At 36.7% G+C, this 16,495-nt stretch overlaps 1 protein-coding gene across 1 annotated transcript in view; it reads right to left on the minus strand.

Annotated features, from left to right (window-relative positions):
* The window catches only part of LOC148302872 (uncharacterized), a gene marked incomplete at its 5' end in the record, with an annotated part of 143,085 nt that overhangs the window by 115,286 nt on the left and 11,304 nt on the right, over positions 1-16,495 (minus strand). The window contains 4 exons of the mRNA XM_088270916.1: positions 2,795-3,133; positions 4,425-4,610; positions 6,168-6,557; positions 7,627-8,840. Of these exons, the coding sequence (XP_088127042.1) occupies positions 2,795-3,133; positions 4,425-4,610; positions 6,168-6,557; positions 7,627-8,840 (2,129 nt within the window). The remainder of the gene's footprint in view (positions 1-2,794; positions 3,134-4,424; positions 4,611-6,167; positions 6,558-7,626; positions 8,841-16,495) is intronic.

Genomic DNA, 16,495 nt, shown 5'->3' on the forward strand with positions numbered 1-16,495 from the left:
GCGACACGGCTTATCATGACCCTACTCAGGCTTCAACTTTTTAAGTTTCATAGCCTATGCCTACTCGTGAGTGGATTTACTCTTTATGTTTAAAGTTACTATGATTTCATGTAATTCATGAGTGAAAATTTTAGGCAAAAACACTCGTAGAAAGTAGAGTGAACGCCGTTGAAATTTCATCTCTTAGACCAGGGATGGGGAACGTTTATAAATTCATCAAATTGTTTTTTAGTTTTGCAGACACAAACATGTTACACGAAAATAATAAAATTTTCATTGAAATATAAACCTTCAAATCAAATAATATTTTAGGCCGAACCAGATTTGAAAAAAATTCAAATAATTTCCTGCATTTTTGGCAAATTTGGCCTGGAAAATACTTCAGACACAGATGTGTCAAAAAGGCCTTGAAATAAGTCATTATTCCACATGACCTACGGTAGCTGTAAACATTTTAAATCAGTTATAATTCGGCGTGAAATATTGTCGTACTAAATGAAGGTTACCTTCTATTTTAATATTGCGGGTTAAAATTAAATACATCTGCGACGACGTTTGTTTGGTTTATAAAATATGCTTTTACAAAGAGTGTCTAGAGATTTAATGGATTTTTCTCTAATAAAAAGCACAAATCACTCAGTAAATACGCCACTCGCCACACAAGTGGCCACACACTCGCCACACTTAACGAACTTGAGAGAAATTATTTGCGGAGAAAAATGTTAACTGTTAAACACAAACTGTCATACAATCTGGATACTCCAAAATTTTCTGTAATCTGACATATCGCTCACTCCTTTCAAGAACGTCATAAATCAAAAATCGTCAATTTTCAGTTGTGCATGTTTTTGGAATGCCCAAAAAATGTACTATATCCCAGCAAAAGAGGCATATTTTAAACGTTATATTTACCCGCTACAGGGCAGAAAGTGTTGTTTTTGCATTTTGAAGAAAATATATTTTTTAATTATTACTTTAAATAAACTAAATGTTTTTCAAATGGAGAAAATACCTTCAGGTTTTACTTAAAAAGATCTGTTGCACAGTAAAAAGTTCAGTAAGTGGCTTGATATTTATTTTTAATACATTGTATTATATTTTTAAACTTTGAAAACATTCTCCTGAAAGATCAAGTTTTTTGATTTATGATGTTTTTGAAAGGAGTAAGCGATATGAAGGTATATTGGATAGGCGAGTGTCAATTATCAGACTGCCAGATCTTTAGGGATCGCTCAGAGAATACAGCTCGATTAACAGTAGGGGTAAGAGTGATTCCGTAGTGTAATGGTCAGCACGCTCGGCTACCATGCTGGAGGTCCCGGGTTCGATTCCCAGTAGGGTAAAATAAATATAAGAGATTTCTTCACTCTTATATTTATTCAATATTACCTTGGACTGGTACCGGAAGCGGAGGGCTGATCACCTTTCCTTCATGTGTTAACGATTTAATAAACACTGTATTTATATGATGCAGTGCCCTTTTCACCATTGGGGTGCGTATAAGGGTTTTTTTATATATATATGTGTATATATATATATATATATATATATATATATATATATATATATATATATATATATATATATATATATATATATATATATATATATATATATATATAATTACTGAATGTTGTTCATCAACCCTGACACGTAAAAATTTATCTGTTTGAAGAATATCACAATTTTACACAACTTACTTTTCGCGGAAACAAAATTTATTGACTGTACTTTTTTTTCCCGTTACTCTTTAAGTATTTTTGTAACTTCAATTTTTGTAATCATACAACTAATTGTAGAGTATAAATGATCATTCAATTCTAAATATTGATTATACAATTACATGAAGAAAACAAAATATTTAAATATAAATCGATAATCTTAGCACAACGCTGAAGGAATCCCTAACATACTGTCCAAAATGTACCTGATACTTTTATAAATCATGATATATCCGTCAGACCCGGTACTTCTTGCTAGAGTACCGAAAGCTGATAAGGCCGCAAAAATTATTTTGCTGTTCATATTGTCTTGAAAAAGCTACGCAAAGTCGTTTTAAAATCGATCAATGTTAATTTAACGTATGCATAAAATTGTTAGTTTAAAACTATTGTTCCATTAAAATGAAAAACCGCAAAGTCAGCACCCTAAACAAAAATGAATTCTCCCTCAAGTTAGTCGTATTTTATGATCTAAATGATAAATCAAACATTGATTCCTTGAGTCTACTAAGTTGTATTTTATTGTTGAAAAAGCATATAAGAAACAATTGTCACAAAAATTTTTTTATGTGTTTTTTCAACAATAAAATACAATTTTATTTATTGTAACTGCAGACAGTTGGTAGAATTCCATATTGAATTGTTGGGTAATATATCCAAAATAAAACAAGGTTTGTTGGATTGAATTCAACATTTATTTATGTATATGTTAATACGTGACGCATTTCGTCTTCTTAGGACATTATCAAACACTTGAGAGTTGGTTTGATCAATAGTGTTTGATAATGTCCTAAGAAGACGAAACGCGTCACATATTAACATATACATAAATAAATGTAGAATTCAATCCAACAAACCTTGTTTTATTTTGGATATATTACCCGACAATAAAATACAACTTAGTAATTTCAAAAAATCAGCGATTAATTTTACATTTAATACATAAATTAAAATGGAGTTTTACGAATTAAACGCCAAACCTATAAATAAATTAGTCGTATTTAGTAGTCTAAACCGTTACCTGATTCACACACACTCACAAGTATGTATAAACGTAATGCAAAACATCTAACCTATTTCCTTATTCTTAGATTCATCCGGGTTCGATCCCGTCTTGGCTTCCCTTTCCTTGTCTCCGTCCTGGCCTTTGTGCCCGTCTCCGGGAAGCGAGAGCCGGAGCATTTTGTGCTTGGGAGAGAGGATATCCGCCTTGCTGTCGTTCAGGCTGGCTCCCTGCTTCAGGTTGAGCATCTTGGCATCATCCACTTGGCTCGCCAGGACTGGCATGGTCTGGAACCTCGGGCTGCGGGGCTTCTTGTTGCCCATCGGAGGCCTCGGGGGCCCGCTGACGCTGAACAGTTTCATCTTCTCGGCGAGGGTCAGTTTCGCCGGATCGTTCTCGTCCAATTTGGCTGTTCATTCAAAATTGGCAAGTAGAGAACATTATTCAAGCGTGGCGGGCTCGTGTGAATTTTCAAGCGGTCGTGAATATGTACAAAGCAAGCCGCGTTTGAGATTATAGGAATCGATGGTGGATATGTCCATTTTGTAGACGGAAGGAATCATGCAAAAAATAAAGAAATTATAAACTTGAGTGCATACTAATAAGTAAAATACAATATAGCTAGATATAAATACATATAAACTTTTGATATTTTCTTTAATTGATTTGGCGTTCACATTGTGAATATATATATATCTATCAAATTAAATTAATCTTGATAAATACCTTTTCATTAATTGATTCGGCAGTCACTTTTTCTTAATATCTATCCATTTTGAATTAAAATTTTACTTGATAACAATAATAAAACCCTTATCCGCACCCCAATGGTGCATAGGGCACTGCGTCATATAAACGCAGTGTTATCTCGATCGTTAACACGAAGGAAAGGTGATCAGCCCTCCGCTTCAGGTACCAGTCCAAGGTAGTATTGAATAAATATTATAGTGAAAAAATCACTTATATTTATTTGACCTGACCCCCCTTGGGAATCGAACCCGGGACCTCCAGAACGGTAGCCGAGCGTGCTGACCATTACACTACGGAGGCGGACACTTTACTTTACTTGATAAACACCAATTTTTCTTAAAATCTATTATACATGTGTTTCGATGCATTCCCCACCTTCTTTTAAACCCGTATCAGTGTTTGAAAATGATACGGAATGCATCGACATATATGTCACAAAAGATTTTAAGAAATAGTGGTATTTACCAAGCAAAGCTTAAATTAAAAATTGATAAATACCACTTATTAAAAATTATGCAAATCGATACACTTGTCACAATAGATTTTAACAAAAAATGGTGTTTACCAAGTAAAATCTGTTGAGAATCCTAAATAATTTGATATTTGATTTTGAGAAATACTGATGAATAAATGAAAGACCAACCATTAAAAATACCCTTTGGAAAAGTATTTTCAAATCTTCGACAATTAACAGTCATGTTCGAATCAAATTACTATCAAAAACATAATTTAAAATATTTAAAAAATACTTAAAAATAATATATACATTTTGACATCTACAAAAAAAATCTAAATGACATCAATAAAAACTGTCAAAATATTAATAAAAAAAAAAAAAGAACAAATTGTCTAAAGCCAAATATATATTTTACTAGCCTAGTGCTTGTGCGTTCTATTTTCAAGTGCTAGTGAAAAATAATAAGTAGGTACTGATTAATTTTTTATCTCACCATCTTCATCCTGTTCTAAGGACAGATTGAAGCTGCTGCGTGATTGGTTCAGGGGGTTGGGTGAGATCTCATTGGCTGCGTCGGTGACCTCCCCCAATGTGATTGGTTGGGTTTTAAACCGATCGAGCACTGAGGAGCCCTCCTTGGCGTTTGAGCGGGAATGCCTCAGTACTGGTTTCACAGCGGCTGAAGAGAAGAAAAAAAACATGAAAAAAATATGATTCATTTTCAGGTTTACATAATTGGTATAACTATTCTCTTACACGCAAGACTCTCTTAAGTGCCATGTCCAAGCTAAAACTCAAGGGAGCTGGCAGCTGACAGAAGACCCTGGAAGCAGTTTGTGGAATCCATATGCTCAACATAGGGAATATGGCTAAGTAAATAAGCATAAATCTGTCTTCAATGCAGCATGGAGACTTCAATTACTTGGGCGTCAAAATTGTCACAAATCTCGTCAGGTTAGGTTAGGTTAGGTAAAGCTTTTTGACAGTAAGATATCCAGAAGTATCAAGAATTTAAGTAGTGTGGTTGTCAATCGTGGTTAGAATTGGCGAATGTTACACGTGTGTAAAGTGATCACTTAAACTAGCCTATGACAGTCGTAAGCCCCGTAAATGCCCAAACTTCCATATTCTTTCTTCTTCATCTATGTTGAGATGTCAAAAAAAATAATGAGCTCATCTGATGCAAAACACAGTCCGGTGACCTGATTTTCAGAGACCGCATTTATTATTATTTACAAATGTGAAAATGTTTGCATTAAACGAGAAAAGTTAGGAAAAAAATATGTTTGCAAGAATTACTGTGACACATAAGTGTCTGTGAATTATGTGGAAACGCCATAAATCTGTTCTAAAATCTTTTTTTGAGCACATAATTTTTGGATGTGGGTTTTTATTCTGTGCTGAACACATTTCATATAAAAAACTTTATTATTCATGGATATTTCCACATTTTAATATGAAACATCTCTTTTTATATTCTCCACTTCATTCGTCTTTCAATGAATTCCATTTAGTTACTGCGATATAAATAAAAAATAATAATATATGAAACCCATACGCAAAGAATGATTCATAACTTGTATGACCATTTCAAAGAATTTTATAAAATTAAGAAAGGTGTGTGTTGTCGTGGTTTGGGCATGAGGAACAAATGAGTAAAGAAAGGATGATAAAACAAATGAGCCGAATGAAGTTGGAAATAGGAGCAGAGGAAGATCAAAGGGAAACTTGGCATGATCAAGTGGTCAGGTCGGAATAATCGGCTGGTATGTGTGAATGTGGAATAGGCAAAGATTGTTTGCAAAGGCAGATTGGTGACAGACGAATGTGTGGCAAAACGATGCATGATAGATGTTCGAATGGTGAAATAAGGGATGAATAAGATAAGCATTATTGATAAAATGAAGAAAGTGTTTTTAGATGATTGAAACACATGGAACGAAGGAGTAAGGAAAGAGTGATAAAACAAATTAATGAGGCTAAAGGTGTACTTTGAAATAGGAGTAAAGGACGACTGAGTAAAATTTGGCATGATCAAAAATTTCAAATACTTGCAAGTGGCCAGGTCAAGAGCCGGAATATATGATAGACAGGCGGGTATGTATGAGAAGATGCATGGATGTGGAACAAGCGAAGATTGTCTGCAAAGACAGATTGATATGGGGTCATATACTCTCTGCCTACTGCTGCAGTGAACCGACATGATGGTTAAATAGTTAGTTACTTTTGTATCTACCTTTGTTGGCTTTCTGTTGCAGCTGCTGCCACATGGAAGCTCTCGCCGACACGCTGTTGCTCTTCATCAGTCCGAAGAGCTGCTCAGGACTGTCCACGGGTTCATCCTCAGGACTGCTTTCCTTCTCCTGGCTATCCAGCATCCTGTACACTTCTTGCTTCTGCTCAGCCAGGCCAGTCGGAGGCTTGCTCTTGGAGTTTTTGCAACACCCGATACCCATGTCGCCCTCTTCCTTTTGGGGCTTCTCTACACTCGGAGTTTTGGCTTCTTGGAAAAGTTTGGACCTGCGCTGATCATCAGACGGAGAAAACGACTTCTCCTGTTGAGGCTGCGAATCCTTGACTATGTCTGGCTGCTTCGAAAAATCTTGCGGAAGTGATAGCTCTTCTGCTGTAAGCAATTTAAAAATAAATTAGCAAAATTGAAACGCTGAGACCGATCGCAAAATTGACGATTTAACAACACCCCAATTAATTTAAAGTCGTAAAAAGAAGTAGTAAAAATTATTTGTTTTTCTTTGATGTTACGATACCCGTGCCGGCTAAATGTTTGTATCAATAAAACTTAATTCCTTTCCCCCGAAATGACGCTGATAAATGATACCTACTTGACATTTAAACATTCCCGATTTGAACCAAAAAATTTTAAAAGCTCGTGTGACATTTAGCATTTCAAAGTCATATCTGGAAGCGATTTACTCGGAAAACAAGAATTTTCGAAAGTGCTTTCATTTCTGTGTATGTTAAACCTCGTTAAGAAAGCTTTCTTGAAAAGTGAGACGGTAGAATTTTTAATCCTTTGTGAAATTCATTTTTGCTGAAGAAATATGACTTGGCATTTTTGCGTTTTAGTTTTTGTTGTTGTTATAAATAAATTCAATGTCACCTTACGTATTGCAGATAAACCTGAATGATGAAAATAATTCGACAGATTATAAAGATTCTGATAAAATTTCCATACATAAAATTAGACAAATAAACAAAGTTATTAGTAAATAGCAGTAAAAGAACATCGTATTAAAAGTATGACCTATAACTCCAAAACATCGAGAAACATCCGCAGTTGTGAATGTTTTTAAAATAGACCTATCAGAAAATTGGCTACATTCCAAAAATTGGATCCTCAGCATTGTGTCTTACACATCAATCGGAGAAAAGCTTTCCAGATTATAAAACATGTTGCAACGGGATCTCTTCCATCACTCAACCGTCGAGAGGGAGGTAAGGAAGATAAGCTGAAGGGTCAATCGCGGTTTACAGCCAGACGTCAAAAAGCCAAAATAAATCCACCATGTCCAAAATAAAAAAATACCCCGAAATTCGTATTAGTCAACGTAAATACGAGCTAATAACAGATGCCATAAATCAGTCTCATAAAAAAATTAAGAAGACATAATGATAATGATCACACCGAAACAGTGCCAGAGGAAAACAAATAAATAAAATTCCGAGCGTTTTACCTGAAAGTGGTCCCGAATCGCCAGAAGACATCCTGTTGAAGACTCCACTATCCACCGAAACGTTGAGACTCCAGTGGTCCGCGTCGACACCACCCAGAGCACTGCTGTCCACGTCTAGGGCGGCTCTCACATCCTCCAGCTCCCCTTCTAGCTGGTCCAGTTCCTGGAGAGTCGCCTCCCTGCTGCCCTTTTGGTATCCCGTCTCGCTCTGGAACAGGCTTTTCGGACGTTCCACCTTCACCTGAACGTGGTCATCGGTCCTGTCCTCCAGTTTCCGCTGGGAGACGAACTCCCCGAAGCCGAGAGCCGGCTCGGAACCTCCACTCGCCGTGGCGGGGGGGTCAACTAAGGAGCCGAACAAATCGTTGTTTTGACAGGAACTTTGATCCCAGTCGAGTTTGTTGAAATCTAGACAGTCCAAAATTGGTGATGACCTCTTAACGGTTTCTTTAAATATCCTATTGAACTCCCTCGTTATTGGGCTATCCTTCGAATCCTCGAAAGAACTTTCGGCTCTGTTTTCGAGATCTCTTTTACTGTCACCCCTGATGTTATCGATAGCTCGATTCCGCAGTGTTCCCGGGGTCGAATCGAACGAATCATTAGTTCCTAAGTTTCGCTGTTGCCACTGGGCAAGTTCTTCGAAATCATTAACGAAAGCGGGGCGGTGGAGGTCAGGAGTTCGTTGAGCGGCCTCGATTTCCGCCAAAATATTACGACGTTCGGGAGTTAAGGGTGTATCCGATGGCGTCACAAAGTTTCGCTGGGGGAACTGAGAATGGCTCTCTGAATTATCCGACGATTTAGGATGGTCCGGCGATCTTTCATCGAGGTCCGATGACGCGGGACGATATTCGGGAGATCCAGCGGAAGCCGTCACGTTTTCAAAAGCTTTGACACGTTGCGGCGATCGAAGCGGATCACTCTCTAGATACCGATGATTGGACGCGAAGTCAAAATTAGACGAAGGGCTGCTCCCTGCGCCGTATCCGGGGCTCCTGGCGTAGTTCTGGAACTTGGAGCTGATCCAAGAAGGATGGAGGTCCGGAGACAGACCGTTGGCTTCGCCTCCAGTCCTGGCCTGGGGCAGCGGGCCGTCAGCGCGGAGACTCGTGTCCAGAGAGCTGTACGACGAAGAGTTGTCGCTACCGGGCAGCGCAGACGAGGTGGAAGCGGCGGCCAGTCGCTGGAAATCTACTTGGCCGACCTCCAATCTGCGGAGAGAGAAAAACAGTGGCTATTAGTATATGCGCGCTTTAGGCATGCGGATATATTGAAACGTGTATAAAATTATGTATGAAGAATAGTCGCGATGTCTTGTGCCAATTCCAATAAAGTATTTATCTTAAATGCACTAAAGAAAGGAAATGAAATGATACGGAAGAGGCCTATATCATCTATATCATCTGTGTTTAGATTTCAAAATTGAAAAATAAATATTTTCTGTTGACAATGAGAGTTACGAAACCGATGTCGATTTATTATCTATGGCAAACTAATCATTTGTTCCGATTATGAACCGAAATCTGATCAATCAAAACAAAGAAGAAATTCGCCAACAAACTATGGTCCAGCAGTGGAGGAAAGAGGGTTCATAAAGAAGACGTAGAAGCAGTGAAGAGAATATACAGGCATTTATCGACACTGACCCTGACACCGTAATAACAGAGAATCGACCTAATTAAAAACTGTCAGTAGCTCAATTCAGTTAGGATTTAAAACTTGTTTATATAGAAAACCGTTAAAATACATTTCATCAACAAAAATCATCGATGGAAAGATCATAATGTTTACATTAGACATCTCGAGCGATGTGTGCTTTATGGGGCACCGACAAGTGTGTGAAATGATCGATCGTCTCGAATAATCTGGGACAGATTCCAAATAGCATTTCCATACGGCTGTCCATGGCGGCGATGCGGCTGCTGGCGTCGGGCGAAAATAGAAACTGCGACCTACAAATCGACGGCAGTGTGGAATATGTATAATACAATTATGAACCTGTTTCGGAGGCGTTCCCAACTGCAAAACTCTTGACCATTGAGAGATAGAAATGCGAAATCCGACAAAGAAAGCCCCGACCTAGGCAGTTGATCTTCGACGCCAAATGCTTCAAGGTACCAGCTTTGGCGGATGATTCTCGATGCCAAAATCTTTAGCGCTAATTAATTTCACCACTTCTTGAGTATGAATGATATATTTAACTCGGCGCCCACGTTACGCGTTGTTCTGTCATGTGCGAGGTTTCAAAATCGGTTATTTGCTAAATTTTAATCGAGTAAAGCAAAATATGCACATATATCGCTCACCCCTTTCAACAACGTCATATATCAAAAAACTTTATTTTTCAGGAGATCGTTTTTAAGGTTTTTATAATGAAATGCATTAAAAATAAATATCAAGCCAATTATTGAACTTTTGACTGTGCAACAGATCTTTTTAGGTAAAACCTGAATGTTTTTTCTCCATTTGAAAAATATTCAGTATATTTTTAAAAAAATAATTGAAAAATACCTTTTCTTCAAAATGCAAAAACAACACATTCTGGGAAAATTCAGTGAGAGCACATTACCGTAATATGTTATTTGTAATTTGTAATTATGTGTATGATTATAATAAATAAATTAATTGATTAAATAAATATTATTGAATGTATAAAAACAAAGAATAATAACGATTTCTGATAATATACGTAAAATATTTTTAAATATATTTAATGCATTCCGCCGTATACGATGTTTGATGCGGAATGCATCGAAACACGTGTCAAAAAAGATTTTAAGATATAGTAGCATTTACCAAACATAAAGCGTCTGAGATTTATGATATGCAGGTATGTATAAGAGTTCCAAAAATCTAGTAGTGTGGTTGTCAATCATGGGTAGAATGGTGAATGTTACAGTTGTGTAAAGCGATCTCTCAACCAGCCATGATAAGGTCATAAGCCCCGTAAATAAGCAGACTTCCATATGCTTCCATATTTAGATTTCAAAATTAAAAATGAAATATTTGCTTTTAACCACTTTTTTGTTTTTTTAATCACATTTTTTAAAATCACATTTTCATATGTACGGAGTGCTTGGAAATTTTTGGTATCATAAGGGAAGGGTAATTAACTTTAACCTAACTATGAGTATTTCAATGTTTTAGAATTAGTACATAAACCCTGATGATGACAAGGCTCTTGTCGAAACCGGTTGGAAAAAGTGTACCAATAAAAAGTGGTGAAAAACAAAGTTGTTTTATTTCATAAAGTTTAAAATCGAATCAATCAAAACAAAAAAAAAATCGTCAAAAAACTATGGTCATGTTGATAAAAAGAGCCGATGTGAATCGTCACAATAATCCAGAGAGTTAGGTGTGAATTCGGCATTTTTGTCACCGTGCCAACCGGCTAAACTTGAGCTGTCAAGTTTGCGCAGAACCGAGCAGGCAACGCGCCTGCCAGAACAACAACACTTTTAATATGAATCTTGCGAACAAAGAAAAGTAAGATCTACGAACGAGTTGGTTGATCACTCGCCTATAATTTCCTCAATTCCCGGAATAAACGACGTGAATTTTAATTTCAACCATTTGAAACCAACAACGTAAATAAACTGTTCAAGATGATGAAATTATGACATGCTTGAAGAAGAACGGTGGGAGAGAGGTAAGATGATGAAGCTTCAATATAATATGCTAAAAAGACATCGGCTGGAGAATAGCAAGGTGATAAGGCTATAATATGCTTGAAGAACAACGGTGGGAGAGTGGAAAGGTGATGAAGCTATAATATGCGGAAAGGACAACGGTGGGAGAGTGGCAAGATGATGAAGCTATAATATGTTGAAAGGACAACGGTGGGAAAGAGACAAGATGATGAAGCTATAATATGCTGAAAGGACGACGGTGGGAGAGTGGCAAGATGATGAAATTATGACATGCATGGATAAGAACGGTGGGGGAGAGGCAAAATGATGAAGCATCAATATAATATGCTAAAAAGACATCGGCTGGAGAATAGGAAGGTGATAAGGCTATAATATGCCCGAAGAACAATGGTGGGAGAGTGGCAAGATGATGAAGCTATAATATGCCAAAAATGTGGGAGAGTAGCAAGATGATGCAGTTATAATATGCTGAAATGAAGAGGGAGGAAGAGTGGCAATATGATGAAGCTATAATATGCTAAAAAAGTGGGAGAGTAGCAAGATGGTGAAGTTATTATATGCTGAAAGGAGAAGGGAGGGAGGATGAAGCTATAATATGCCAAAAACGTGGGAGAGTAGCAAGATGATGAAGTTATTATATGCTGAAAGGACAACAGTAAGATAATGAAAATGTAATGAAGCTTTGATATGCTGAAACGACAACGGTAGGAGAGTGGCAAGATGATGAAGGTATAATATGCAAAAAGGACAACGGTGGATGAGTTGATATAATTTTTAAGAGAAAATATTCTTTAAATACACTGTTTACATAATTAAAGGAAAAATACATGTATCAAAAAAAATTATCAAATGAAATGTTTAAACATTTTAAAATAATTAAATTAAATTTTACATGTCATACCAGATAAAGTATAAATGATCAATTTTCTTTGTATCATCCCAGATAAGTTATTAATGATCACATTTATTTTTGTACATCATCCCACATAAGTCCGAATGAGAAACTTATCTGATATGATGTGCAAAATGATCGAATTCATTTTGTACATCATATTAGATAATTTTCAAACGATCAAATTCCAAAACCGGATTAAGTAACGACTGCTATTTAATAATTCGATTTTTTATTCGATTTTTTAATTCGCCCGCCGTGTCTAGTCGAGATGTGGGAGGATGTTGAACGAACAAGTCGCTCACTCCTTTCAAGAACGTCACAAATAAAATAAAAATTTGATTTTCAGGAGAACGTTTTTAAAGTTTAAAAATATAATACAATGTATTAAAAATAAATAGCAAGCCACTTATTGAACTTTTTACTGTGCAACAGATCTTTTTAGGTAAAACCTGAAGGTTTTTTCTCCATTTGAAAAATATTTAGTATATTTATAAAAATAATTAAACAATACCTTTTCTTCTAAATGCAAAAACAACACTTTTTGCCCTGTAGCGGGTAAATATTAAGTTAAAAATATGCCTCTTTTGCTGGGATATAGTACATTTTTTAGGCATTCCGAAAATTCAAAAATCAACTGAAAATTGACGATTTTTGATTTATGACGTTCTTGAAAGGAGTGAGCGAAGTGTCACTGCCGAGATGTGTGCTCTGCATGCGCCAGGAGTCGAGGCAACCGGCCGAAAAATAAAAAGATAACAAACGTATAAAGAATTTCTTAAAAACACTTATTTTCGACCTTCTCTGTTCAGAGCGACAACCTATTTTTACTTGGTGCTGGACGAATCGGTACGGAAATACTGAATACATCACCAAATCAAAAAATCAAGAACTAAATTCTTTCATTGTTCTTTTAACCCTCAGGCATATTCCGATGGTGCATAGGGCACTGTATTAAATCGACGCAGTGTGATGTTGGTCATTCGTGATTGACGTGGTACTTTATTAAAGTAACACTCTTCTTATCATTCATCGTTCACTTTGTGTAATACCACTTTAAAGTGGTAATTACACAAAGTGAACGATGAATGATAAGGAGAGGGTTATATTTTTTAAACCCTCATCCACACCCGATGGTGCATAGGGCACTGCATCATATAAACGCAATGTTATCTTGATCGTTAACACACGAAGGAAAGGTGATCAGCCCTGCGCTTCAGGAACCAGTCCCGGGTAATATTGAATAAATATTAGAGTGAAAAAATTACTTTTATTTATTTTCACCCCCCTGGGAATCGAACCCGGGACCTCGAGTACGAACCAATTTCGAAACATTGTTTTTGAATCACTAGAGACATCTATTGGTGAGATGAAAAATAAGTCCTATAATTGGAGATAATCCAGATTTGGACACACTCAAAATTTTGTATTCGTTTTTTTTTTGTTCATTTTCTAAATCTAATAATGTCTATCATTTGTATGGAAAAAAAATATCTATCATCTAACAGCTGTGACTCATTGATTACGATAATAAATAATTAGGGACCCATGAGTGACACAATGGAAATTTTAGATAAGAACCGATATGCGATTGTATATTTTGTAATCTTACTACCCATATGCCATATGCGAATACCTTGGCAGCGTCCTAACGTTGCAAAAATACCAATCTATTGAAATCACGACAATATGAACTTAGTTCAACGAAGAACGGTAAAACAAATTTATGAGGCGAATGTAAGTGGGAAAAGAAGCAGAGGAAGACCGAGAAAAACATGGCACGATCAGGTATGCCAAATACTTGAAAGTGGTAAGGTTAGGAGTCGTAACAATCGGCGGGTATGTATGAGGAGATACATGAACGTGGAAGAGGCGAAGAATGTTTGCAAGGACAGAGTGGTGTGGCGCTCTATTCTCTCTGCCTACCCCTGCGGGGAAGCGGCGTGATGGTTAGTTAGATTTTTTTTTTATGAACTTAGTTTTAAACCTTCTGACATAAAAATCTAATGTCAAGGGCAGTTAAAAATTCGTGAAATAACGCTCACATTCAGGCAAAAGTTTTTATTCTATTTTTAATTTAAGTTTTACTTGGTAAATAGGTACCACTTTTTCTTAAAATCTATTGTGACACGTGTTTCGATGCATTCCGCATCATTTTCAAACAACGATATGGTGTTTGAAAATGATGCGGAATGTTTGAATGCAGAATGCATCAAAATACGTGTAACAATAGATTTTAAGAAACAGTGGCATTTACCATGTAAAACTAAAAACAAAAAATTGACAAATACCACTTATTTTTAAGAGCTATTTTGACACGCCTTTCGATACATTCCGCATCATTTTCAAACACAATCTGTGAAGTCAAGTCAAGATTTTAGAGATGTGATGAAGAGGAACATTTTTTATATTGTCCCGCTTACAATACGCCTATCTATGCGAAATGCATCGAAACACGTGACACAATAGATTTTAAGATAAAGTGGTATTTACCAAGTAAAACTTAAATTAAAAATGTATATATATATATATATATATATATATATATATATATATATATATATATATATATATATATATATATATATATATATATATATATGTAAAGGATATATCATACGCAGGCTCACCCTGCGTATGAAAGTAGCATACTTCACTTCTATACATTAGTGTTGGTACCAGGACTACGTTGTGTACTGCCAGTTTATCTTAATGCGATATTTGTCAGAAATATATGTTATAAAATTTGGCTTTACAAAAAAGGCTGAATTAATATGATTTAAAATAAATTTTGTCATTTGATTTTCTTAATTAATAAAATTTATATGGAGTCATTAACGCAACAGCTGTCACTACTAATAAATCTTTGGGTACCTATACTGAAGCATGCTCGACTGCATAAAAAAGCAATAAAAATAATCATTTACTATGGGAGACGCATAAATCAACCGGCCCAACGCCGTAGGTAAAGTGTCCCGTAAATGTCCAGTTCTTAAAATATTACTATGTGTTCACAACACGTTGAGTGTGTCCAAATGCGTGTTCACACATATGGGTTTCTCCACCTATGGATTATTTTAGACAAGTTGAGAAACCCTGATTTGAAAAAATGTTGTCAATATTGGAAATGTAACGTTTTGGTGAGGACCTCCACATTTGATCCAATTGGCATTTCCATTGGCAGGTTGGTCAACTTAACATCGCATCATTGCATTTCAGATTGGGATCGTTCATCCCGACGCATCGGGTGACAAGTGCGTCAGAGACCGGGTCGCCGAGAGCCGAGTGCACATCTGCAGGCAGAGTGCTAGGGGCCGGGACACTTCCGGGTGGCGTGACGTCACGCGGGGTGAACAAACCCGGCGCGGATAGGAAGCGCCAGCGTCGCGACACCACCTGACGACGCTTGTTGTGATCGCGCGTCAAGTGGCCAATCCGGAAATCTGGCAATCTGGCTAAAACTGACTGCGTAAAACTCCTACCAATCAACTAGCTTCATCTGGATTTCATTTTGTCGAGTGTCATTTTTCTGTCTCAAAAATGACACAAGACCAGCACGGCTGTCCAAACTCAAAACACGGTAATGGACATTTTTTGTAGCACGTTTTGTTTGCATTTTTGGACTAAGTAGATGCTACTTAGTCCAAAATTGTAAAACAAAAGTACTACAAAAAAATGTCCCTTACTGTGTTTTGAGTTTGGACAGCCGAGCTTCATCTGGGTTTCATTTTGTCAAGTGTCATTTTTCGGGCATTTTTCTGTATGAAAAATGACACAAAATGAGCAGATCCTTGCATTGGGTATTAGTTGCCAACTTACACCCTTACAAAGTATGACGTATTTCTCCAATTACTATTTCTGTCCGCCTCCGTAGTGTAATGGTCAGCACGCTCGGCTGCCGTACTGGAGGTCCCGGGTTCGATTCCCAGGTGGGGGGGGTCAAATAAATATAAGTGATTTTTTCACTCTAATATTAATTCAATATTACCCTGGACTGGTACCTGAAGCGGAGGGCTGATCAACTTTCCTTCATGTGTTAACGATCAATATAACACTGCGTTTATATGATGCAGTGCCCTATGCACCATTGGGGTGCGGATAAGGGTTCGAAACTATTTCTAAATATATATATGTACATATTTTGTGTTTCCAAAAAGTATAAGGGTTTCTTCTGAATAAAAGCTTACTCAACGCAACTATAGATGGTGCTGAGAACTCATATACTCGTATGAACTCATCTGGTATGAACTTTAGGTTTAGGAAATGCTTGGTAAAGTCGCTTTAGTAGCTTAGGTTGCTTGGTATTCCTCCTTAGGATTTTGGG

The sequence above is a fragment of the Brachycentrus maculatus genome, unplaced genomic scaffold, assembly GCF_059751285.1.
Source record: "Brachycentrus maculatus isolate JH-2025_06_01 unplaced genomic scaffold, ASM5975128v1 h1tg000404l, whole genome shotgun sequence".
NCBI lineage: Eukaryota > Metazoa > Arthropoda > Insecta > Trichoptera > Brachycentridae > Brachycentrus > Brachycentrus maculatus.